This window comes from Physeter macrocephalus, chromosome 14 (assembly GCF_002837175.3).
Source record: "Physeter macrocephalus isolate SW-GA chromosome 14, ASM283717v5, whole genome shotgun sequence".
NCBI lineage: Eukaryota > Metazoa > Chordata > Mammalia > Artiodactyla > Physeteridae > Physeter > Physeter macrocephalus.
This window is the reverse complement of record NC_041227.1, coordinates 122002352-122028589: the sequence shown is the minus strand read 5'-3', so window position 1 is coordinate 122028589 and position 26238 is coordinate 122002352. Positions and strand designations below refer to the sequence as shown.

Here is a 26238-nt window from a genome sequence, read left to right as displayed (position 1 = left end):
AGATGAATAAGTCCTGGGGAGCTAAGGTACAGCATGGTGACTGCAGTTAATAATATATAATAATGTGTTATATAGCTGAAATTTCCTGAGGATAGTTATTAAATGTTCTCACCATACACACACACACACACACACACACACACACACACACACACACGATAACTATGTGAGGTGATGGATGTGTTAATTAGCTCGATTGCAGTCATCATTTCACAATGTATACATATATCAAAACTTATTGTACCCGAGCTATAGGACAGGGACTTCCCTGGTAGTCCAGTGGTTACGAATCCGCCTTCCAATGTAGGGAACGCGGTTCGATACCTGGTGGGGGAACTAAGATCCACATGCCATGGGGCAACTAAGCCCTTGCACTACAACTAGAGAGAAGCCAGGGCGCTGCAACTACAGAGCCCATGCGCTCTGGAGCCCATGCGCCACAACTAGAGAGAAGCCCATGCGCGGCAACGAAAGATCCCACATGCCTCAACTAAGACCTGATGCAGCCAAAAATAAATAAATAAATATTTTTAAAAAATCTATAGGACATAAATTTTGAAAACCACCTTGAGACTCAGTGCTTCCAGATGCATCTAAAAGAAGAAAATGAAAACAGCTCTCAGCAATTCTCCTAGTTTAATTCATTTTCAGTAGCAGAACTGGATGATTTTGATCCAAACCCCAGGATTCTAAGGAGACTGTTTTGACAGTCAGTTTACCATTTATAGGAGAAGCCGGTAATTCATAAACATACACAGGTCAGGATGATACCTTCTCAAAAGACATAGCATCTAATGAGGCTCTACCAAGCTGTAGTGTAACTCCTGTGACCAGTAAAGAGTTTGAAAATGCTTTTGACAGAAAGAGCACTTGAATGTAATATCAGCCAATGTTTTCCTGAACATAAAACGCTGCCATAAACATTCACAAAGAGCATGGGAATTGAAAAACCAGAAAGGAAATGAGTGATAGGTATCTCATGGGAAGGAGCATAAATTCCTTGCAAAGGCATAAGTGTTCTATAGGCACTTGTATCCCATCCAACTTTTACCTGACAATTGAGTTTACTTTGAATGACTTCAAGTAGTGAGTAATTTGCCTATCTCAGCAAACATTCCATAATAATTGGAGTTTAGCTAACTTATTTCAACAATATGGGATATCTCAAAAGCCAGAGAAGTATATAAATGGTTGAACATTCGATTTCAAGATTTAAAAAAAAAAAAAAGCTTCAGGCCCAAAATGAAGTTGTTAAAGTTCAAGATAAGAAAAGGACACTCTTCTCTCTTTGACCAGGGAGAATACGAAAACTGTCTATCAAGAAAGACTTCACTGGATCAAATTTATTACCTTGGTGAATTTTCTACAGGCCAGGTCTGACCTCTGAACTTGTAGACACAGAAACCTAGTGTTTCCAGCTCAAACAGCAGATCCATCTTTCAGAGAAAAATATACACCATCTATCCATTGCATTCTGGTGTATAACACCAGAATGATCACTTACTTATCACTAATGAGAATTTAACTGTCATCCACATGATCAACTCTTCCTCTCCTGGTAGGCAAATATATATGATATCAGAAAATGTATGTATGTATTATTTCTCATTTGATTTTTATTATAGTAAAATATAATAACATAAAATGTACCACTTAAACCACTTCTAAGTATAGAAAAAGTATTTAAAACTTGGAAATAGGTAAAAGAGATTGCTGGGTTTTCTTTCAGTGCAGTGCTGATCTTGACTTTGGGCTATTTTAAAATTCTGTAGGAGCAGAGATTAATTTACAGATTTCTGTCCATCAGTGATGCAAACAAAGTGTCTGGCAAAATAAGAAACGTCAAAACATTACAATGCATGGCCTTGTTGGACATTAACCCATTTTGTATCTAGCAGTCTTACGATATTTGTTTTTCTCTTTCTGACTTACTTCACTCTGTATGACAGTCTCTAAACCACTTTTAAGTATAGAAAAAGTATTTAAAACTTGGAAATAGGTAAAAGAGATTGCTGAGTTTTCTTTCAGTGCAGTGCTGATCTTGACTTTGGGCTATTTTAAAATTCTGTAGGAGCAGAGATTAATTTACAGATTTCTGTCCATCAGTGATGCAAACAAAGTGTCTGGCAAAATAAGAAACGTCAAAACATTACAATGCATGGCCTTGTTGGACATTAACCCATTTTGTATCTAGCAGTCTTATTCTTATATAAATATCCCTTTGAACTGGTTTTAACATCTTACTGGTTCCCTTATTAATTGTAAGTTGAATAAAATCTTTTTTTTAAACATCTTTATTACAGTATAATTGCTTTACAATGGTGTGTCAGTTTCTGCTTTTAGATTCCATATATATGTGTTAGCATACGGTATTTGTTTTTCTCTTTCTTACTTCACTCTGTATGACAGTCTCTAGGTCCATCCACCTCACTACAGATAACTCAGTTTCATTCCTTTTTATGGCTGAGTAATATTCCATTGAATAAAATCTTTGATAAGCATATTTTATATTTACATGAGTCATGATCTTACTTTGTTAAAAAAAAAGTGAAATTCACATAAAATCAACCATTTTAAAGTAAAAAATTCAGTGGAAAATAGTATATTCACAATGTTGTACAACCATCACATGGATCTAGTTCCATAACTTTTTTTTTTTTTTTTAATTTGGCTGCCTTGTGTCTTCATTGCTGCACGTGGGCTTTCTCTAGTTGCAGTGAGCGGGGGCTACTCTTCATTGTGGTGGCTTCTCTTGTTGGGGAGCATGGGCTGTAGGCACGCGGGCTTCAGTAGTTGTGGCATGTGGGCTCAGTAGCTGTGGCTCCCGGGCTCTAGAGCGCAGGCTCAGTAGTTGTGGCACACGGGCTTAGTTTCTCCGCAGCATGTGGGATCTTCCCAGACCAGGGCTCAAACCCCTGCATTGGCAGGTGGATTCTTAACCACTGCACCACCAGGGAAGTCCCTCCATAACATTTTTATCACCGCAAAATAAAATGCCTTATCCATTCAACAGTAACTTTCACTCCCTCCTCCCCCAAGTCCCTGGCAAGCACCAATCTGCTTTTTTCTCTTGGATTTGCCTATTCTGGATGTTTCATAGAAATGGAATCACACAATATGTGCTCTTTTGTGTCTGACTTCTTTATATTTGGCATGTTTCAGGATTCATCATCACCATAGCATATATCAGCATTCCTGACTTTCCTTTTCCTGGCTAAATAATATTCTATTGTATGGACATACCACAATGTATCCATTCATCCTCTGATGATCATTTAGGTAGTTTCTGTCTTTTGGTTTTTTTTTTTTTTTTTTTTTTGCGGTATGCAGGCCTCTCACTGTTGTGGCCTCTCCCGTTGCGGAGCACAGGCTCCGGACGCGCAGGCTCAGCGACCATGGCTCACGGGCCCAACCACTCCACTGCATGTGGGATCTTCCCAGACCGGGGCAGGAACCCATGTCCCCTGCATCGGCAGGCAGACTCTCAACCACTGCGCCACCAGGGAAGCCCTTATCTAATTCTTCAAAATTCTTAAATGAATACGAAAATCTTGATCAAGTAAAATTAGTTTACATCGTATTTAACCTTTTTACTTTCTGTGCTTTCAAGTGACATTTAAGCATTAAAAAAAAAAAAAAAGGCATTATGAAACCAGAGTTTTCTTTCACATTTCAAGGAAAATGTCCAAAGTTCAAATTAAGATATGAAATTAAACAGGGCACTAAATTTAGAAATATTAAAGACGAAGAAGATTTTTACTGCAGGGTTGGTACTCATTACATATTAAATAATGAGGCTGTTATGTATGGGAATATAGAAAAGTTAAGAAAAGGTGTTATCTGTGACACCCAGTTTCTTCCTTGTAGATAAAGCTTCTTGCGTTGAGAACATTATTTCTACAGCCTGAAGTTTCTGAAAACTTGGCCCAGATTTTTCGTGTCTGTGTGAATGTGTAAATAATATTTATCAACTTTTATTATTCATATTAAATAATGCTTTTATTTGTCCCAGCGATGCCAAATATGCTTTAGACTTTTTGGTTCTAAAACCCTAAAACATCCTTATTGGGTTTCAGATACAAGACCACCTGTTATAAGGACAGGAGGGCCCTATTTGGTGCTAATTGCTCTACTGGAACTTATGCACATGATACATCCGACACGGCTGACACTTGGTCTTATAACTCTGATGTGGTTCCTATTCCACTGACTCCCTTGAGACCAGGTCCAACAACACAGTTCTTTTGGAATTTGTCTTTACGGTTAGTGAGATAAGATTTAAATAGTAACAGCTTTACCGGGAATTGGTCCCTCTGGTCTACCACATCATTCCCTTGTACACAGACATTCTTTTGGTTTTAAAAGCCAATGCGCAAATCGAGTGAAGGGTACAAAGGACCTCTCTGCACTATCTTTACAACTTCCTCTGAATAATTTTTTGTTGTTGTTTTTAAGCCAATATACCTAAAAGAACTGAAAACAGGACTTCAGATAGTTGTATACCCATGTTCACAGCAGCACCAGTCACAATAGCCAAAAGGTAGAAAAAATCCAAGTGACCATTAAAAGATGAAGACGCAGAACTGGTCTATCCATACAATGGACATCTATTCAGCCATAAAATGGAATGAAGTCCTGAAACATGCTACAACATGGATGAACCTTGAAAACATTATGCTAAGCAAAATAATCCATTCACAAAATGGAAAAATATTGTATGATCCCACTTACACGAAATATCTGGAGTAGGCAAAGTCATAGAAACAGAAAGGAGGTCAGAAGTTACCAGGGGCTGGGGAAGGGGGCAGGTGGGGAACCACTGCTAATGGTTACAGAGCTTCTGTTTGGGATAAGGAAGTTTTGGAAACAGTGGTGATGGTTGTACAATACTGTGCATGTAATTAATACCACTGAATTGCACACTTACAGGGTAATTAGAAGTTGGAAGCTGAGGATCAAAATTCCAGTGATATGCTAGTGAAGGGTTAAAAAAGATTAATTGGTTAAAACAATTTAACTCAACAAGTGTTTAGGTTTCTATTATGTAGCAAAATGATGGATACAAAGATAAACATGGTTCCCAATCTTACATAGAGAAAATAGCAAGATGATGAAACTTTTGCAATCTTCAAAGAGATGTCATTCAATTCTTTCAACACAGGAAATATTAAGCTCCAAATTAGGGACATTGTTTTATATCCACTCAAAAAGTGAGAACATTACATCTCAGGGGGCAGGATAAAACTAGACTTCCCAGTCGCTAGACTCAAAAACAAATGAAAATGGATAAGCATCACCCTGTAGCACAATCCTAACTTTACTGATATCCATGTGCACTCAATATTTTTTTCTCACAAAAATATCTTTTAAAAACTTAAAATGGGGCTTCTCTGGTGGCGCAGTGGTTGCGCGTCCGCCTGCCGATGCAGGGGAACCGGGTTCGCGCCCCGGTCTGGGAGGATCCCACATGCCGCGGGGCGGCTGGGCCCGTGGGCCATGGCCGCTGAGCCTGCGCGTCCGGAGCCTGTGCTCCGCAACGGGAGAGGCCACAGGAGTGAGAGGCCCGCATACCACAAAAAAAAAAATTAAAAAAATAAATAAATAAATAAAAAATAAAAACTTAAAATGGTTCTTTTCTTGCATTTGCTGCAAGTATCGTCAAGGAGTGGTTCTCAAAGTGTAGTGCGTGGATCAGCAGCATCCGTATCACCTGAGAACTTGTTAGAAATTAAAATTATTGGGTCAGAAACTCTGGGGGTGGGGCCAGTAATCCGTGTTGGAACAAGCCCTGCAGGTGACTCGCATGTGTGCTAAGTGAGAGAACCACTGGTCAAAGCACAATAAGGCACAGCCTGTCACCAACCCCACATCAGAAAGAATCCAGGCGAAAAAGCCAACCTGTTGCAATGTACAAAATGTTTTCTCACTGCTTAAATACAGGATTAGAGAGGTAACATGACTTAGAAAGAAAAATGAAAAGTATCTGTGGCTTTTTGTTATAAACAGTAAAAGAACTGAAAAAAGAAGTGATCTTTTAAAGTATGAGTTTATTCTCCAGGTTTTCTTAAATATCCACAAATTAGTGCTTTTATTGCAGCTATATCCAGAAGCTGGAAACAATTTAAAATATGTTCTTTTATCATACATTTAACACTTGTAAGAGATAGAATGGAACGGTATGAATTTTAGAGATGTTTTTCAATGATTCAACAAAAAGCATATGGAAATTGATAATTAAAGAAATAATGATTGAACTCTAAAATAAAAACATAAATTATATAGAAATGAAAGGGTAAAAGGTGTTTCATTAAAAACAAACAAAAAAACAGTGGCTCATCACCTCTCCTGCTGGTTAGTAACCTAATGAAAAACAGTGAGTCAAGTATTCTCTTCTCCATATTAAAACAAAGTGGTTCTAACCTTTTCATGCATACCAGCTTTAGGTCAGAAATGCGAGCCAAGGTTTTAGGTTCAGAACATCTCAAATATTTTACTGCCTTAAGCTAATGGATTCTTCTTTTTAACACGAGAAATTGGTAATAACTCTTAAGTTTGCTTGGACAGAAAAAACAATGGATGAGCAGTTAATCAAGTCAAGTGGGATTTGGTCACTGGGACACAGTTACAAATGGCGCCAAATCAGAACACACAGAAAGCTTAGTTTGAGGGTGACCATGTTAAAATAAAAACAAAGAAGAGGAGCATTTGAGATATTTACAGCAACATATTTGGCCAGTCTAGGTTTGGCAAGTACAAGGGGAATGAGTCCCTAGAAAGATGAAGTTAATGAGAAGCTAGATTCAAATTAGTTCCAACTCAATTTACAAATTAACAATGCAAAATGATTTTATTTTCCATCCTTTTCACTCAAAAGAAAATTAAAAACTATATTCTTACTGCTAATGTAAACTTCTGATGTTTCTTACCTTGCCATATTTTTTGTTAGTTTTTAAAGATAAGTGATAGCATTGTTATTAATGTGACCAATACATTAAATTTCCAAAGAATAAAATTAGATTAATACTATGTTATTATTCACAATAGAGGTTCTACAACTGTCCCCAGCCCTGGGATCAAGAAATAGGACGATTTAGTGATCATTAAATGGAAAATGAATTGTGAAAACTGTTGTTTCCAGATTGCCTTTCCCTCTCTCTTTATTTGTATTTTAAAAAAAAAGATCTTATACTTTCTTCATTTAAACATATTTTAAATAACCTAACATTGTTTCCTTTTTCCATTTTCTCTGAAATCAAATTTTAAAACTTCTAAAATTTGCTCATAGTAAGTGATTTCAGATGTTTCTTTTAACAGTAAAACTACTTTTGTTTAATTCTGTTAAAAAAAAAAAGTGTCAACACTATACCATTTGCCGAGAGGGTGGCCTGAAGTCTCTTTTTTTGGTCATTTCTTAATGCATTTTAGGTTGTTATCTAGCATGCATATAATGGAACTAAAGTTCCTATAGGAGAGAATGAATTTGGAGAATTAATGATGTAATTACACATGGAAGTTAAAGCCACAAAGGAGTTATAAAAATGACCATGTGTATTAACCTCTGTCAACACAATTAGTTCAACAACTGGTCAAGTCAGGGAAAGGGGGTAAAAATAAGCTGTGATTGAAACTAGCTTGACTCAAAAAAAAAAAAAAAGTCTACAGCCTACCAGATAGCTCTGTACACACTCAATCTAGAGACTTTCTGCCACTATACTAAAATACAAATTCTTCACAAGTCACAACTTTATCCCAAATGTTCTTATAGGTTCTATGCTGCTTTTTAAATTCTACTAAATAATCAATAGCTTTACAACAAAATTAATTTTATTTAAAAAACACTTAAATCACTATCCCACAAAATGTTTAGAAACACAGGTAACCATGGAAGGTAAACATGCATATACTGTTTTTATTATTATAGTTATGGTTGTTAGCTGAATGAAAACAAATAGTAGCTAAAAAGGTTTCAAATGATAGAATAGCGTATTTAGGTAAGTTATGACAATTTTTTGAGTACCCAGACAAGAGAAATGTATTATATATTTTTGCACCAAATGCAAATGCAAAGTTACAATGAAATCGAGGAACTGAAGATCAAAAGGGGCCTCAAACATATTCACTAGTTTTTAAATTTTAGACAAAAGAGCTGAGAATAGAAAAAAACCCAAAAAACCAAAAACCCAACATATACACCATAAAAGTCTTTTTCTTTTTTAATGACTTCCAATTTTAACTCTCTTCTAAAAGCATTAAGGGCATGGAGACGCTTATTGTAGATTATGTATCATCTCCTCTTTGGCTATGAGGTGTGTGGTTTTGTTAACTAGAGACATCAATGAGTTCAGTTTCTGAGACCAGTCATTTAATAAATTATTTGGATCCTTGGGTCTCTGGAAGTTGATAATTCCTGCCAACCTGTCTACTTTAGCAAAGATGGTCTTGTTAACTACTAGATTCGAGAGAAAAGCCTCTGACTCCTGCAAGAGAGACAAATTGGATTAAGACAAGATAATTTTAATTATCAATAAACAAAATTTAAGGAAAGCATTTTCTAAACTCTTCACTCAAGAATATGCTAGGGCTTCCCTGGTGGCGCAGTGGTTGGGAGTCCGCCTGCCGATGCAGGGGACGTGGGTTCGTGCCCCGGTCCGGGAAGATCCCACATGCCGCGGAGTGGCTGGGCTCGAGTAAATAAAAAAAATATGCTAAAATTCATTAATAGTTAGAAACTGCTGATTTCCTGCAATGATGTACTTATTTTACTAAGAGTCTAGGGAATGATTAGAATGAGTACACTCAAAGTCAGCGTTCAGTTTGAACCTCCCTGCAAACTTAATGCTGGGGGTGCTGCCCAAGAGCCTGTTGCCAACAGCAACTTGGTCTACCTTCTACGTTTCCCCCTAAAAGGCAGTATTATAGTTAGTTTGTTTCCAGAAATGCTGGGTTAGAATATATGCTCTGCCACTTGCCAACTCTGTAGCCAAAGAGAAGGCACTTTACTTCCAAGGACCCAGGCACCCTCGTCCAGAAACGAGAAGAGCTAATGAACTAACCGAGGATCAAGCCCTCTTAACCCCAACATTCCACGATTCTTCCTTTTCAGCTAAACTGTCAGACTCCTTCTGGTGACAGAAATGGCTTTTCAGACCATTACTATACACTTCGCTTAACTCCTATCTCTTTGTAATTGTACATTTTACCAACATGAAACCCTGACCTGAAGATGATATTCCTCTAACATGTACTGGGTCCTTTTCAGGTTAACTGCAATCAGGTCTCCCTCATATGTTTTATTTCTACAGTTCACTTTTGGGAACCTAGACATATTTATTATAGAAATACATACTTTATCTTCAAATTAATCACTGTAAAACTACCACATTTAAGTGAAGATTTTAACTAGTATAAATAATATTAATGTAGCCATAAACTTGATATTTAGGCTACTCTTTGGTATTCAAGATAGCTTGGGGAAACTTTCTATCACTTAAACTTAAAATTAGGTAATAAAACAAAATTGATTTTCTTGCTCAATTTTTACAAGTCAACTGATTTTCAAAATGAATGGTTACAAACAACGTTTACTACTTACATCAACAGACAGATCCAGAAGTTGTGCCATCCTCTTCATTGTTATCCTCGTGTAATACTTGGCCATTATTCTAATATTCTGAGGAGAGAATAGAGGGCACGGAGGACATAGCTGTCAGTAAGGCCAAAAGCCCATCCCGTTTGTTTTCATAACCAAATAGGTTTAGTTAAAATGTCAATACTCAGACCTTTAATTTTGCTATAGTCCACCACTGGGATGAAGCTGGTTCTAAATGTCAATAACGAAACTAAATATTTAGATATTTTGGCTTCTGCGGTTATTTTTAGTTATTCTGAGTACACTCTACAACTCTTCTAAAATATATATAGTCAAAATACAGGCTTAACTAAATTAGTTGTTAAAAGCTGTAACCGTACTAAAATATTTTTGCTAAATGCAAGAATCTAAAGTTAAGTTTTTCAATTATGACACAAATGTTTAAAAGGCTAAAATTTTAAAAAGATCAAAATCATCTCAAAACGCTACCTTATCATCATTATACCTATGTAAAGATAACTCAAAATTAAACTCTTAATTTTCACTGGAAGTGGTGCTAAAGTTAGAGAGACACCCCTTTGTTATTCTTAATGTTAATGTTACTAACAAAGCAGCAGCACTCACAAGGAAAAACGGGGATGGTGGGGAGAAAAATGAGCTCATCTTTAAAGAAGCTGCACCTCCTCCCATCTCTAATCAGGGCTGATGGCAACACCAACCTCTCAGAAAGCATGAGAATCACTCAAGACTCCCCGCTTTTCCTTCATCCTTTAAATTTAACCAATGACCAAATTCTATTACTTTTCTTCTTTAAAATAGTTAATTCCATTCCGCCCACTCTTCCTCAATACCTTGGCTACTGCCTTAATTCAAGCCCATAAAGCTACTTTGCTAGTCTCATCTCCAGTCTTCTCTCTCTCCAAATCCACTCTTCACACTTTCTCCCAGAGGAATCTTTATAAAATACAAGCCTGGTCATTATCCTCTCAGCTTTGTTACGACCCAGACCTTTTCCGTACCTCCAACTTCCTTTCTCACTGAGCCCTTTCCTTGGAGGTCCCCAAGTTCCCCTGCTGGTTTGCTGCCTCCATGCCCCAGCGCAGACCATCCCATCTGCCTATGGGGACTGCCCTCCCTTGTCTGCCTGCTGACTACATACTCCTCTCACAAGTCTTACCTCCCACATCGATTCCTATGTATCCAGCCTGACCATTCTTCCTGGTGGAACCAATCAACTCTCTCCTTATGCTCCCCTCTAGTACATGTATACTTGTACCATAATACATAATTTATAAATGCATCTTCCACTGTGATTTATTTTTAAGCATTTTGAAGGTAGGGACCATGTCCTATTCTCCCATGTGTCCCAGCACTTTGTACAGTGTATGGCATATAGAAGGCTCACAATAAATGTCTGTTAATGAATGAATGTTGACATAATTCAATTTGTAGTGACACCAAGAAGATCAAAGGTCAGGTTTAAGACATGCTACCCATTTCCAAAACTACCCAGTGAGTACCAGAAAGAAAACACTCCCTCCACCCCCATCCATCCCTCACTTTCTTAAGAAATTCCTTCTGATTTATATGCTATAAAACTTTGGATTCTTGAGAGGTCCTCTCAAAATGCAGCACGCTAACAGAGTTATCTTTTCTGAAAAGCTAAAAAGAGGTGGGGAAAAAAAGACAAGAGGGGTAAGATAAATTCTGATATGCTTTGGGAAATAAGACAATAAACATCTGAACAACAAATTTACATCACTACTACATTGGGCATAGAAAAAAAAAACCCCAAGTGAAGAATTAAAGACATAACATCCAAAAGAAACATTTGAGGAATAAAAGTTTATGCTCAAATTTGCCAAAGTTTACTTCTAAATTGTCATCTCCATCATGCCAGATCCTTACATGTTCAACAACTCTGTTTTTCAAGTCTTTCCACCTTTTTTCACCTTCCTCTGTATAACCAAAAACATCAGTTGCAGGACTCTCCAGAGAACCTTTTCTTAATTCCATTCCATAGTCTTCAACAAGTGTGGACCAACGCATCAACTCCATTGTGGTAAAAAGCTTTAAAAGATCCCTGTAAATTAAATAAAACTTAATATTTTCCAAATCTGTAAAAATTAAGTTGCATCTAATAGCAAATTTTAAAATATCAACAAAGAGGATTTTTAGTTTTGTTTGTAGAACAAGATACAAGTTATTACTTATTTTACCAACTTTACTACCATTTTTTCCACAATAATTATGAAAAGCACATTCCCCTACTTATCATTTTGCTACCTCCTCTATTGTATTTGCCAATCTCTGGACTAATTGACTGTAAACTTACTAATGAAACAGATAAAAGAAAAATAGCTTAAAAAAAAGCACAATGTGCTTATGATAAAACCTATGTCTGTTTTATTTATTTGTTTTTTATCTATTTATTTATTTTTGGCTGCATTGGGTCGTCGCTGCTGCGCACGGGCTTTCTCTAGTTGTGGCGAGCGGGCGCTACTCTGTTGCGGTGCGTGGGCTTCTCATTGCGTTGGCTTCTCTTGTTGTGGAGCACAGGCTTTAGGCGCGTGGGCTTCAGTAGTTGTGACACGCGGGCTCAGGAGTTGTGGCTCGCAGGCTCTAGAGCACAGGCTTGGTAGTTGTGGTGCATGGGCTTAGTTGCTCTGTGTCATGTGGGATCTTCCCGGACCAGGGCTCGAACCCGTGTCCCCTGCACTGGCAGACGGATTCTTAACCACTGTGCCACCATGTTGTATATAATGGATTTTCAGAAGCATCTACTTCTGAAAATCACAAAGCCCCAAACATTTACAAATGATAAAATTTATCAAATGATTAATTAAACAAAAGTGAGCTTGAAATAAGACTTCTACTTGATAAGTGGCTTAGAATGGAGTGTGTTATAACCTCACTGCATTAATTTCAAATGTAGTCCTAAAAAAACACTTTATTTCCTCTAGTTTTATTCTCTAATACAATCTATCAGTAACCAATTAAGAAGTATACACTTAAGTTAACCAATTTTCTTTCAAAACGGTGCTTCTACTGAGACGTACTATACTAATTATAAAAGTACTTACTTGTATTTAGGAATTTCTTCTAACTTCTTGTCACCACTTATTCGGTGAACCAAATCTGACTGTTCATTGTCAAAAGGAGCCAAGATAACATAAAGGACAACACTTTTCAGGGCCTAAAAAGGTTGTACAACGCAACAGTTTACATACAAGACTAGAAACAAAATGGAAACTTTGGCAGAAAGTGAAAATTCACGGAATAATTGTATATACTCATTTTTAATACTGTATTCAAAAGTCTTAGGGGAAAAACCTTATCAGATTGCTCTTCATAGTGCTTTTCTTTAATGTTTACTTTTCGTAAAACTATTATAAAACAAATGCAGCAAATCTGCTAATTTTTCTTCCTTTCTGGCTGTGCTGCACGGCTTGTGGAAATCTTAGTTCCCCGACCAGGGATCGAACCTGCACCCTCGGCAGTGAAAGCACAAAGTCCTAACCACTGGACCACCAGGGAATTCCCGAATCTTTGCTAATTTGAATTACTACCTGGGTTGGCTTTTTTTAAAAAATTGAGGTATAGTTGATTTACTTAGTGTTAGCTTTAGGTGTACAGCAAAGTGACTCAGTTTTATATATATATATTCTTTTTCAGATTCCTTTCCATTACAGGTTATTACAAGATATTGAATATAGTTCCCTGTGCTATAGGGTAAATCCTTGCTGTTTATTTTATATAATACACAGTGGTATGTATCTGTTAATCCCATACTCCTAATTTATCCCTTCCCCAAACATTTTTTTAAATAAATGTATGAAAAAAGGTTCTTATAACAAGTTAGCAGCAAAAACATGGAATCCACATATAATCTATTCACAAACTTTGCAAAATAACTTTCCAAAGTAATGCTAGGTCTTTATCTGTGACCTTTGTCAGAAGGTAACCTGCTGTACATGTCTTAAATAGTAAGCCTACATTTCTTCAAAGGCCATAAATAATTCATCTGAATCAGTAAGGATAAAGTGAACTATCAACAGACTGAACAGAAAGCAGTCCACACAACTGCATGTAATTACTGAAGTTAAAATTATTTCAAAAAATGCAAATTCTTCCTAATAAGTATCAATATCAAGTTTAAGACTATATCCTTACCTGTTGCCACTTTTCACTTTCTGCTTGTATACAGGGAGTATCATAGATTGCTCTGTAGTGCTTACAAATAGACAAATAAGATCCTTCATGTTGATCCAGCTGAATCATTAAGTTATAGTATTTCAACTTTAATTTCTGAAAAAAATTGACAAAATAAATTGGGGTTTACAGGGTTTCCCCCAACATTTTCAAAGTAAACTTATAGTAAGAGATAGGCTTACCTCTGTATTTTCTTCCTGGAAAAATTTGGTGTTAATTTTCTTGCTGATGATTTGTGTACGAATGTAATCCTTCACAGCTAGGCAGAGCCGCATTTGCTCCAAAATAAACTCCACTCGCTCTTTCTTTTCCATTGACCCATACGTTTCCACCTAGCAGAGTAAGCCCCCAACTAAGATTATAATCTTTAGTAATATTTTTAAATTGCAACAAAATTAAATAGACATTAAAAATTCACACTTGATAAATAATATGAACCTTCACGCATACTGAGAGAGTGTTGATGGTGATATAAAAAGCTAGTTTCCTCCAGGAAATTACAATTTTAAAAAATTATTATACAGTAAAATGGATTTTTTTCTTTTGGTGTAAAGTTCTATGAATTTTAACACATGCACAGATTTCTGCAACCACCATCACAATCAAGACACAGAACAGTTCCATCACCCGCATAACTCCTTCACATGCCCCCTTTACAGTCACACTTATAACCCCTGAAAACCAACGATCTGTCCTCCAATACCACAGAACTGTGTTTTCTTTATTATTATTTATTTATTCATTCATTCATTCACTTTTGGCTGCATCGGGTCTTAGTTGAGGCACGTTGGACCTTCCGTTGCGGCACGCGGGCTTCTCTCTAGTTGTGACGCACAGGCTCCAGAGCGTGTGGGCTCTGTAGTTGCAGCACGCAGGCTTAGTTGTCCCACAGCATGTGGGATCTTAGTTCCCCAACCAGGGATCAAACCCGCATCCCCTGCATTGGAAGGTGAATTCTTAACCACTGGACCACAGGGGAAGTCCCCCAGAATTGTCTTTGCAAGAATGTCGAATATAATATGCAACCTTTTGAGACTGTGTTTACTCAGCATAATGCTCTGAATAATAAGATTCATTCAAGTTGTTGTATAAATCAAACAGTTCATTCCTTTCCATGGCTAAGTAGTATTCCACGCATGGATGAACCCCAGTTTATCCATTCACCTGCTGAAGAACAACTGGGTTGATTCGATCTTTTGCCTATCACAAATAAAGCTTCTCTGAACATTAGTGGACAAGTGTTGTGTGAACATAAATTTTCCTTTCTCTTGGGTACCCAGGGATGGGATTGCTGGGTTATACAGTAAGCATATGTTTAACTTTATAAGAAAGTGCCAACTTGTTTTCCAGAGTGGCTGCACCATTTTGCATACCAATCAGCAATCTATGAGAGTTCCAGCTGCTTTGCATCCCTGCCAGCTATTGGTACTGTCAGTATTTTTTAAAAATTTTAGGTATTCTAATAGGCATGTAGTAGTATCTCATCATGGTTTTAATTTGCATTTTCCTAACAGCTAATAAGGAAATGACAATTCTAAAAGTGAAAAAAGATACCAGTTGCAAGCTAACTATATAATAGTTGAAACCATTATACAAAAAAGAGGCACAGGTCTTTTTAAAATTCAGATGACAAGGCTGATATGACCCTTTATGGATGCAGAATGTAGATACCCACAAATATAACAGAGAATCAATTATATCAAATACTATGAAAAAGTTTCTAATATAACATTTGCATACATATATTATAAACGATTTATAACATCTAGAATGACACTTTTACAAAGTAGAATGAAGTAAGGCTATTATTACTACAATTTGGTCTGAAAATGTTTTTATTTCACTGTCTTGTCCTTCGTTATTTTTTTAAAATAGTTATTCAACATATTGTGTGCCAGGCACTGTGCTAAGCACTCTATGTACACTAATTCTCCTTTGTAATATCTTAAGGAAAATAAAAACACACACAATGAACCATCAATGTTTCATTTTGACCTGTTCACTCACTCTCCATGTGTCAATTACTTTGAAGCAAATCTCAGACAAGATATTATAAATAAATATTTCAATATGTATCTCTAAAAGATAAACTGAAAAAAATACCATACCTAAAAGTTCTTTATATCACTAAATATCTAGTCACTCCTCAATAGTCTCATTTATTTTTTTAATCAACTCAGAATCCAAATAAGGCTCATACTTTGCAATCTGTAGATACGCTTCTTACGTCTCTTTTTTCCTTGCCATTTATTCATTGAAGAAATCAAGTCAATCATCCTATAGTTTTCTAGAGTCTGAAGTTTGCAGACTGCGTTCCTGTGGTATCATTTAACAGGTTCCTCTGTCCCTGGTATACCTTAAAAACTGGTAGTTAAACCTAGAGGCGTTATATAACTTAGATTAATTTTTTGGCAAGAATACTTCACAGGGGATGTTGAATCATGAGGCATATAGTCCTCCTGGTTGGCAAATAGAGTTGGGAGGCAAAACTATGGAGCGAATAAAAAGATCAGTGGTTGCCAAGGGTTAGGGAGAGGAAGGGATAAATAGGCAGAGCACAAAGCGTTTTCACAAGCGGTGAAACTATTCTTTATGATACTACAATGCTGGAGACATGTCATTATATGTTTGTCAAAATCCGTAGAGTGTACAACACCGCGAGTGAACCCTAATGTAAAACTCTGTACTTTGGGTGATAACGATGTGTCAATGCAGGCTCGCTGACTGTAACTAATGCACCACGCTGGTTCGGGATGCTGATAGTAGGGGAGGTTGTGTGTGTTGTGGCAGCAGTGGGTATATGGGGTATCTCTGTATTTCCCACTCAATTTGCTGTGAACCTAAAAATACTCTAAAAAAAAAAGTCTTTTAATTGAAAAGAAACAAAAAGGTGTGTGTTTGGCGGGGTGGGGAGACTGAAGCCAAACAGAACTAGTGGTAATCCAACAAGTTACTTAACTCCTTTGAGTCACAATTTCCTTGGCTGAAAAGTGGGGATAAAAATAGTGTTGCGGGCTTCCCTGGTGGCGCAGTGGTTGAGAATCTGCCTGCCGATGCAGGGGACACAGGTTCGAGCTCTGGTCCGGGAAGATCCCACATGACGTAGAGCAACTAAGCCCACGAGTCACAACTACTGAGCCTGCGCTCTAGAGCCCATGAGCCACAACTACTGAGCCCACATGCCACAAATACTGAAGCCTGCGCGCCTAGAGCCCGTGCTCCGCAACAAAAGAAGCCACCACAATGAGAAGCCAGCACACCACAACGAAGAGTAGCCCCCGGCTCGCCGCAACTAGAGAAAGCCCGCACAGCAATGAAGACCCAACACAGCCAAAAATAAATAAATGTATTTTTTTAAAAAATTTGAGACTAGTTTATGTGCATTTTTCTGATAGGAGAAATGGTTTTTCTCAGATTTCTTAGCACTGTGCTATCTCATTTTAAGGCCTCTCTTAAAAACTGTCCTGAAACACAGCAAACTATGAAGGAGTTTTTCTTTGTTAAACCAATATAGCCTAGAAGTTGACCACCAATTAAATATTCATTAAGAATGAAGCCAACGATGAACAGTAAATTCCTAAGGCATAAGTAAATGAACGTGAATTACTGGTTTTATTTAAATTCTAAAGAGAATTAAAATGTTCAGATAAGGGCACAAAGTTAAGACTAATTTGTTGATCCTACTTTTCTTCAAAACTTTTTTAGCAGTTAAATTTGGTTGGGACCATAATTACACAACTTCAAGCTACTTAAATAACCTCACACTCTATAGTACTCACTCTTAATCTTGGTGGTTCAGTAGAAAGTGATAAGGTGCCAAAATAGGCAATTACAGGAAAATATTGCTGTTGTTTTTTTTTTTTTGCTGTGCCACACGGCTTATGGGATCTTAGTTCCCCAACCAGGGATTGAACCTGAGCCTTCGGCAGTGAAAGCGCCAAGACCTAACCACTGGACAGCCAGGGAATTCCCAAAATACTGCTGACTGAATGTAAAATTTTACACACTCTAAAATGCAGCACCTTACCTGTAACTCTTGTAAAATGGAGGCTGCCTCTTTGACGTCACCGTTCTGCTCTTTTATAGTTGCTAATGTTTTAGTCAGCCGAGCACGCTCAATTTCAACATAAATCTACAAATACGAGAGGTTTATATTATCTAAATTCCTACAGAAATGTGTTAAAATTGAAAAGGTAGAACTGAACTATTATTCAAACAAGATATTTCTCTTGCAGCTGTCATGCACTTTATCCTCCACGTACAAACAGCACGGTATGACATTTTACATTTCACAATCACATAATTTTAAAGAAAATATCTCTATAAAATGTTATCCATATTTTGCAGCTTTGCTTTGAGAATCTAAGTATGAAATCACTGTGCTTAACAACTAACAGGACCAAAAACTAAATAAATGGCACAGAAAGTGCCTTTAAAAGAACTCATTATTTAAAAATAACTTTGCAAAGAGCGTATGCAGTCTATTATCTATAATTCAACCAATACTCTCATTCTGATTTCTCTTTAAATGCAAGGCTACTTTCTCTAAAAACATCTGATCTTGCTAAGTTAAAGTTACTAGCATTTTTTGTAGCCATTTGTAATGTTAGTAGATTGATAATTTCCAACAAATTAAACATTAAAAATATAACTATAGCCTAACAAAGTCTAGGGAACTAATTTTCATGCTTGGGCTTGCTGACCCATTTAGCCTTTGCTCTGCAGCAACCCTTTTTCCCCACTCCAGTCCCAAATCCTTAATCTCCAATGATAACAAACTGCTTACACTTTCGTAAATGTACTAAGTGTTTCTCACTCTGATATCTCCACATATAATTTCCCCTATGTCTTAAATGCCCTTCTCCCTATGCTCTGGCCCAGTAGAATTTCTATTCATTCTTAAAAAGCCAGCTGAGCCACCATAAACTCTCTGAGGCTTTCCTGGGGTCCTCAGCCAGTCAACCCCTACCTCTATGCTGCAGGGAACAGCAAGCACATTGCTACTGTCATGACCAGCACGGTAACTATTTCCATGATTGATCTCTTTTGAGGTTAAAAATAGCGTCCTGCCCATTTTGGACCTCGCACAACACAGGCAGGTACGCAATACACGTTTAATGAACTAAACTATGAAAAGAGGCAGTAAGTTATATACAAACTAAGTTTTTGTGTTCAAACCACAAAAATCTACCTAGAAAGAAACGTATCTACCATAGCCACCATTTCATACTTGCCCTTTTTAGAGAAACACTAGATTCGGGGTGGGGATGGGGCACAGCATCGAAAGAAATGCAGATAGATTCTGGCAAGAGAGTGAAAGTTTGAAAGCTAACCTCACACTGTAAACACTCTAAGAAACCTTACCTATCCCAAACATAGACTTCTTGAGCAGATCTAGGCCATGTGAAGAAATAACCTTATGTTTAATTATTACCAAATGTAAATCTGGGATAAGATCACTAATTTCTAGAAATATCTGGTTATACTAAGACTGTCACTATTTAAGTATATTCACTGGCATATGGGAAGACACTCGAAGGAGATGTATTTACAAAGATATGGGTTAAATTAAGATGATGACATTCTGTGTATTCCATCTTAAAAACACATAAATATGTACTTATATAAAATGTTTAAAGACATAAGTATCTCTGAATACGGGTAAGACAGTACTTACTGTGAGTTCTGCTAATAGAAAACTTACCTTTCCTTCTGTAACCATTCGTAGAGTATCAATTAATCGAAGTTTGATTGGAAGGTCTGTGATTTCCTCAACGTAAGTACAGCACTGTTGAACCATTTTTGCAACAGCCTAAGATAATAAAAACGATTCATAAGTTAAATTCATTCCTCATACAGGAAAAGGAAGTATTTTATTGATGGAAGTGCTGTGGTCAAATCTGGTCTTCCCAAGCAACTCTAGATACTGAATTGCCGATTAAAAAAAAAAAAATCAACCCCCCAGACCCACCCCTGCAACCCCTAGCTAAGAAGTACCGAATACTCAGACAAAGCAGTAAAGGTTAGGAAAACCTCAGGTGCAAAGACCTTACCCCTCCTCCACTACAACTGGTGGGTGAGCTGATTACACAACAGGAAAGGTGGAAGAGGCATGTCTGGCAATGTCCGTTAGAAGGCTGGCTGGCTAGCTTTTTTACAATCAAGAAAAGTAAGGAAGAAGTGGCAACAGATTAAGGGCAGGGAAAGGTGGGGGGAGAGAAAAGCAGGGTTTAACAGTGCCTGTGACAGCAGTGAAGCCATAAAAAAGAGTCGGTGGCAGCAGAAGGTAAGACAGTTCCACCATCTGGGCGGGGAGGAGGAGCCACAGCCAGCCACGCCCACCTCAATAAAATGTGACACTGAAAAGCACAGCATCTCTTGCCCACAGTTCCCTGACAGGTAGTACAAGCAGGTTGTACTACATTTCTTCCAGCGCTAACAGTCTATGATCTAGGTCAGGGGTCAGCTGACATTTTCTGTATATGTTTACAAATATTTACACAGTAAGTATTTTAGAGTTTGTGAGCCATAGGATACTCTGTGGCAACTATTCATTTTTATTTTTTATTTTATAAATTACTTTATTTATTTATTTATTTTTGTCTGCGTTGGGACTTCGTTGCTGCACGCAGGCTTTCTCTAGCTGCGGCGAGCGGGGGCTACTCTTCGTTGTGGTGTGCGGGCTTCTCATTGAGGTGGCTTCTCTTGCTGCAGAGCATGGGCTCTAGGTGTGCGGGCTTCCCTGGTTGTGGCTCACGGGCTCTAGAGCACAGGCTCAGTAGTTGTGGCGCACGGGCTTAGTTGCTCCTCGACATGTGGGATCTTCCCAGACCAGGGCTCGAACCCGTGTCCCCTGCATTGGCAGGTGGATTCTTAACCACTGCGCCACCAGGGAAGTCCTGTGGCAAATATCCAGCTCTGCCTTTGTAACTCCACAGATATGCCATACATGACAAATGGGTGTGGCTCTGTCCCCCCAAAATTTTATTTACAAAGGTGGCAGGTAGGATTTGGTCCTTGGCCCATAGTTTGCCAACCCCTAATCTAGATTCTAAACAGCATATCATAATCATTGATAATAATAATTAGGACTCTGTCATCAGGAAAATGTTAAATTACATTAAGCATATTTTAAGATAGCAGAAAAGTAACAATATCTTGCTGTCAATTATATCTCAGTAAAGCTTTAAAAATAAATCCCATGGTCTATCTTGCAAAGGTTTCCTTGAAAAACATTTAATGTTCACATAGCTCAGATCAGACCTAATTATCTGAAAATTAGCTGTTTAGAGACTCCCAGGAGTTCCAGAAGGTGAAGATTTTATTGTAAAATGTAACTCTTTCAGTAAGTGCAAAGCTCTGGAACACCTAGTCTCTCACAAAACAGATGATCCCTCTAAAGCTAATTATAATAATGATTTCTAGAAGGGCATACAACTTGATCATTCTAAGAGCTGTGCAAAAAATACATGAACAGAAACCAGATGGGGAAAAGAAAAGGAAACAAATCAATATTCTAATGATAAGTGAACATCCTGCTGCTCCCTGAAAAAACTGTAGGGAAGTCATTAGGGAAGTTACAGTTGGCGTGATGCTGACCCTCTGCACTGAGGTGACAGTGAGTTAGAAAACGTTCATCTTAAGCAAACCTAGAAAAGGTGATTTTACGATTACTACTTTCTAACCCTGATAAAGCAAAAATGAAAAGTTTGAGGTAAAACGTAATTATGAGAAAAGGAAAGAGATATTTGGAGTCCCTAAGTGCTTTCCAGCTGTGAAGACATAACATGTTAAGGCACAAAGAGCAGCTCTGGTTCCAGTTCTGGGGATGTCACTAGCCGGCTGTAACACCGACTCCAACTCCTCTTTCCCCAAGAAGCCTTCCCTAATAAACCTAATTAAAACCTTTCTCTTCTTCTCTTCATATATCTTAGCATTTTTACTATTCTAATGTCACTTACTATATGTTGCCATGTATGCAAGTAATTTTTTAAAAATTTAAAAATCAATCTTGGGACATGTTAAAGATTGCTATGATTACTTGCGATTTATGTTCTGTACTAGGTTATAGGTTACTTACACATTTCTTCACATTCCAAGAGCCTTACATATAAAATTCAGTTTCTCTATCAGAAAAGTAACAGAGTAAACAGTCCCTCTACAAGTTCTAAAATTTTATGACTCTATGAAATTAAATCTGTATTTTAGGATATGTGCTTTGAACTTTATATTAATACTATATAAAACACATATTTTTATTTTAACCCAGGTTGCCCCAAGATTTCTAATTAAGTAGCCCTTTCAAAGTTGTCCCATAGAAAGCAAGTCTCTTAGAAAATCAGAGGAAGATGATGGCTTATCCATGTTAGTCTCTCAAACCACAGAAATGAGCAGCAAAAAGCATATTTAAAGGAATTTCACATTCACATGTACTAGAGAGCCTCAATTAAATCTATGTTAATTCTTAACAGTGAATTTTATATGCATGTAAACTTATCTAAGAAAAAGGAAAAAAACCAATCACAGTAACTTTGCTTTTTGCAAAAAATAATTTAACCCACTCTAATATCAAGCTCACTCTTGCAGCAGACAAATTAATAAAATAAGGGCTTTGGACAAGAACCCTGTACTTCTATTTCTTGGTTCCACTACTACCTTGTTTTACAATGTCATTACCTTTATCATTTGAAAGCAAAAAATAAAAACCCATAAGCAACTCGGAACAGCATTTTAAAGATAAAATATAAATGTAAAAAGTGGAGTCTACTTCTATAGAGGATCATTTAAATATATCTCAAGCAGAACAGGAAAGCAGTAAAGAAAATCCAGCTTCACAAAAACACCAAAAGAGAACATATACAATCTTTAAACAAAATGAGTAGTCTGAAATTTTAAACAAAATGATGTCTGAAAATGGCCTCAAAAATAAGTTAAATAGGGGCTTCCCTGGTGGCTCAGTTGTTGAGAATCTGCCTGTCAGTGCAGGGGACACGGGTTCAATCCCTGGTCTGGGAAGATCCCACATGCCGCGGAGCAACTAAGCCCCGTGTGCCACAACTACTGAGCCTGCACTCTACAGCCCGCAAGCCACAACTACTGAGCCCACGTGCCACAACTACTGAAGCCCGTGCGCCTAGAGCCCGTGCTCTGCAACGAGAAGTCACCACACTAGAAAGCCCTCGTGCAGCAACAAAGACCCAACGCAGCAATCAATCAATCAATCAATAAGAGAGAGTAGCCCCCGCTCACCACAACTATAGAAAGCCCATGCGCAGCAACTAAGACAACGCAGCCAAAAAAAAGAAAGTTAAATGTTAAGTGTTTAATAAAGGCATGATTAAGTAAATTACGGATTATCGACTTGACAGATTATAACACAGCCATTTAAAATAATAAATATGAAGGAGCGACATGGAAATAGAAGAATGCTGCATCAACACTCTCAGAACAATTTTGTAAAAATATGCAAATATATAAAGATTAGAAGACAAAAATAAAAGCAGTTGTCATGAGAATATGGATAGAATTTTTAAAAACTCTCTAAATGTTGTGATGTTGATTTAACAGTAGATTTAAAACAGATTCATAGAAAGGTTTTTTTCTGCAAGTCCTTATTTAAATTTGAAGGTATTTGTTTTTGATCAATCATGAACTCACTTGTTTTAACTGACTCCGTCTTTTTGACAAAAGCATAATATTTTCATTAAGTAAATCCCATTCTTTAGCCTCATAGCACATCTTCACTACTGCAACTAAGATACGGGATGTAGACACCATATCAGAAGCCTGTAAGAATGAAAATATATTGAAAGTTAATGGAAACAGTGTCAAATGAAATTAATGGCAATTGAGGTTTTCATTATAATCTACTCACAGTTCGGGTCTGTTTTTCCAAAGACAGAAGGGTTTCAATGACTTCTTGAAGTCTTCCTTCCTAAAACAAAAGGTAAATGAACAATGAAAACACCAACAACACAAAACCAAATGACTTAGTCTAACATGAGATGTTCTGACACAGAAAGACAAAATCAATAGCCTATTTTAGAGGAAAGAGACTACTGTTGTCTTTTTCTCCTTTTCATGATACTGCCTGCTTCTCCAGAGGATTCCAGAAGTCAGTGGTTCCCAACCTGGGGCCCACAAGCTACTTTTTTTTTTAAATAGATCTTTATTGGAGTATAATTGTTTCACAATGGTGTGTTAGTTTCTGTTGTACAACAAAGTGAATCAGCTATACATATACGTATGTCCCCATATCCCCTCCCCCTTGAGCCTCCCTTCCACCCTCCCCACACCACCCCTCTAGGTCACCGCAAAGCACTGAGCTGATCTCCCTGTGCTGTGCTGCTGCTTCCCATTAGCTATTTTACGTCCAGTAGTGTATATATGTCGATGCCCTAACCCACTACTGGGCACATACCCTGAGAAAACCATAATTCAAAAAGAGACATGTACCCACAATGTTCACTGCAGCACTATTTACAATAGCCAGGACATGGAACCAACCTAAGTGTCCATCAACAGATGAATGGATAAAGAAGATGTGGCACATATATACAATGGAATATTACTCAGCCATAAAAAGAAATGAAACTGAGTTATTTGTAGTGAGGTGGATAGACCTGGAGTCTGTCATACAGAGTGAAGTAACTCAGAGACAGAAAAACAAATACTGTATGCTAACACATATATATGGAATCTAAGAAAAAAAAAATCATGAAGAGCCTAGGGGTAGGACGGGAATAAAGCCATGGCCCACGGGCCCAGCCGCTCCGCGGCATGTGGGATCCTCCCAGACCGGGGCGCGAACCCGGTTCCCCTGCATCGGCAGGCGGACGCGCAACCACTGCGCAACCACTGCGCCACCAGGGAAGCCCTACAAGCTACTTTTAACATTTCAAAATGCCTAGGAGAAACTGACTCCAGAACAACAATGATTTTAACACTCAGGAAAAACATCAAGTCTTTGTTTTGGATTCTAATTCATCACCTCAGTGTGGTAACACCTGTTTATCTTGTTCTGAAGAGACTCTTAACTGGCTGTCACCTGTGTCTTTGAAGAATAAAAATGGGAAAATGATGATTTCTTTATAAATTCACCAAAAGTATTTTAAAACATGAAGTTCTGAGGAGAAATAAAAAGGATATTTGGTGGTAAAAAGATAGGAAACCCTGGTTTAATTTTTCAATGATTTTAGAAATCAATTATAATTGTGCTTAAAGAAAACAAAGCCTATCTGAGGTTACCCATGCATGCTATACCAAGTCATCAATTGACAATAATCTCCATCTCATATGTAAAAACAAAACATTCTCCCTGGGGCATACATTAAGAAATGGGAATAACAAAATTCAAATAATATAAATCTAGATGATAATACACCAGGACTAAAATAAGCCATCATATTAGGAACCACACATTTTGATAAAAACAAAACCAACCCACAGCACAAAGATTGCATTAATTTAAGATATTGATATTACTAACACTGAATGAATTGGAAGTGATGAAGAGGGTTTCATTTATAAATTGCTTTTCTAACTGTAAAGGAAATTTATTTTTATTTTAATGACATTCATAGATGGTACATGAGTACTACTCTTTTACTGATGAGAGAAACTAAACAGCTTTTGAATTAAGGGCACAAATAATGTTTAGACTTTTCAAAATACTGTTCCCATATTTTCCAAGATAACTTTTAAACTATGAATTTTCTAGGCAGCACAGAAAATGTACTGTATAGGCATTGTTTGAATTTATTTTAATTAAATCTAAAACATACAATTACTAACATTTTAACAATGTTTCCCACGCAAAGGGGAGCACCAGTCCTGAAAGCTGTATAGGTTTACGTGCACAATAAGTGTTGGCTAAATGTCCATCAGAGCAGAACAAAGAACAAATCTATAAATTCTCCAAAGTTAAAGGTTAATAAATCATAAAAATCAAAGAATCGAAACCTGTGTTGTTCACAGGTCAACTGTAATTTCCATAGGGAGATGGTTACTACCTGGCAACAAAATATAGTGCAAAAATAGCTAAAATGCAAAATACTGTTTACTGATGGTCCCCTCTTGTCACTTTTGTAATTACTATTAGTCACATGATTGTGATCAACAGCATGTAGTTTACTGTATGGTATTTTAATTCAGAAATATGGATTTTAAAGAACTGCACCCTACAATGAAGGAATCACACACCACTCTAGAGCTGGGGTCTACCAGTATCAACAAAACATTAAAGGTCACCGTCACCCTCTCAGAAGGGCGTTCTTGGATAATGCTCTCTAAAGTCAGTAGTCACTCAGCACCTCCTTTAACACTCCAGCCCACTGACTTTCTGCTTTGCAATGACCCTGTGGACAAAGAATGTCACCTGCCATTTCAGTAAACAAAGGATGTTGAGCCGTAAAACAGGATACTGGCCCTAGATAGTT

The 26238-nt window shown here is 37.4% G+C and overlaps 1 protein-coding gene across 2 annotated transcripts; it reads right to left on the bottom strand.

Annotated features, from left to right (window-relative positions):
• Positions 1–6027: 6027 nt before the first annotated feature.
• PSMD12 (proteasome 26S subunit, non-ATPase 12) lies at positions 6028–23756 on the bottom strand. Of its 2 annotated transcripts, none has more exons than XM_028498899.2 (10): positions 23676–23756; positions 23459–23587; positions 19506–19613; positions 17829–17933; positions 13984–14133; positions 13763–13897; positions 12673–12785; positions 11498–11672; positions 9593–9670; positions 6028–8477 (listed from the first exon to the last, which is right to left on the bottom strand). In XM_028498899.2, the coding sequence occupies exons 2-10, from the start codon at positions 23576–23578 to the stop codon at positions 8268–8270; spliced, it is 1194 nt and encodes a 397-aa protein (XP_028354700.1). In that variant the 5' UTR covers positions 23579–23587; positions 23676–23756; the 3' UTR covers positions 6028–8267. The 2 variants fall into 2 exon arrangements, with proteins under 2 accessions (XP_028354700.1, XP_028354701.1); XM_028498900.2 differs by lacking the exon at positions 6028–8477 and adding an exon at positions 8487–8677.
• Between the last annotated feature and the right edge of the window lie 2482 nt (positions 23757–26238).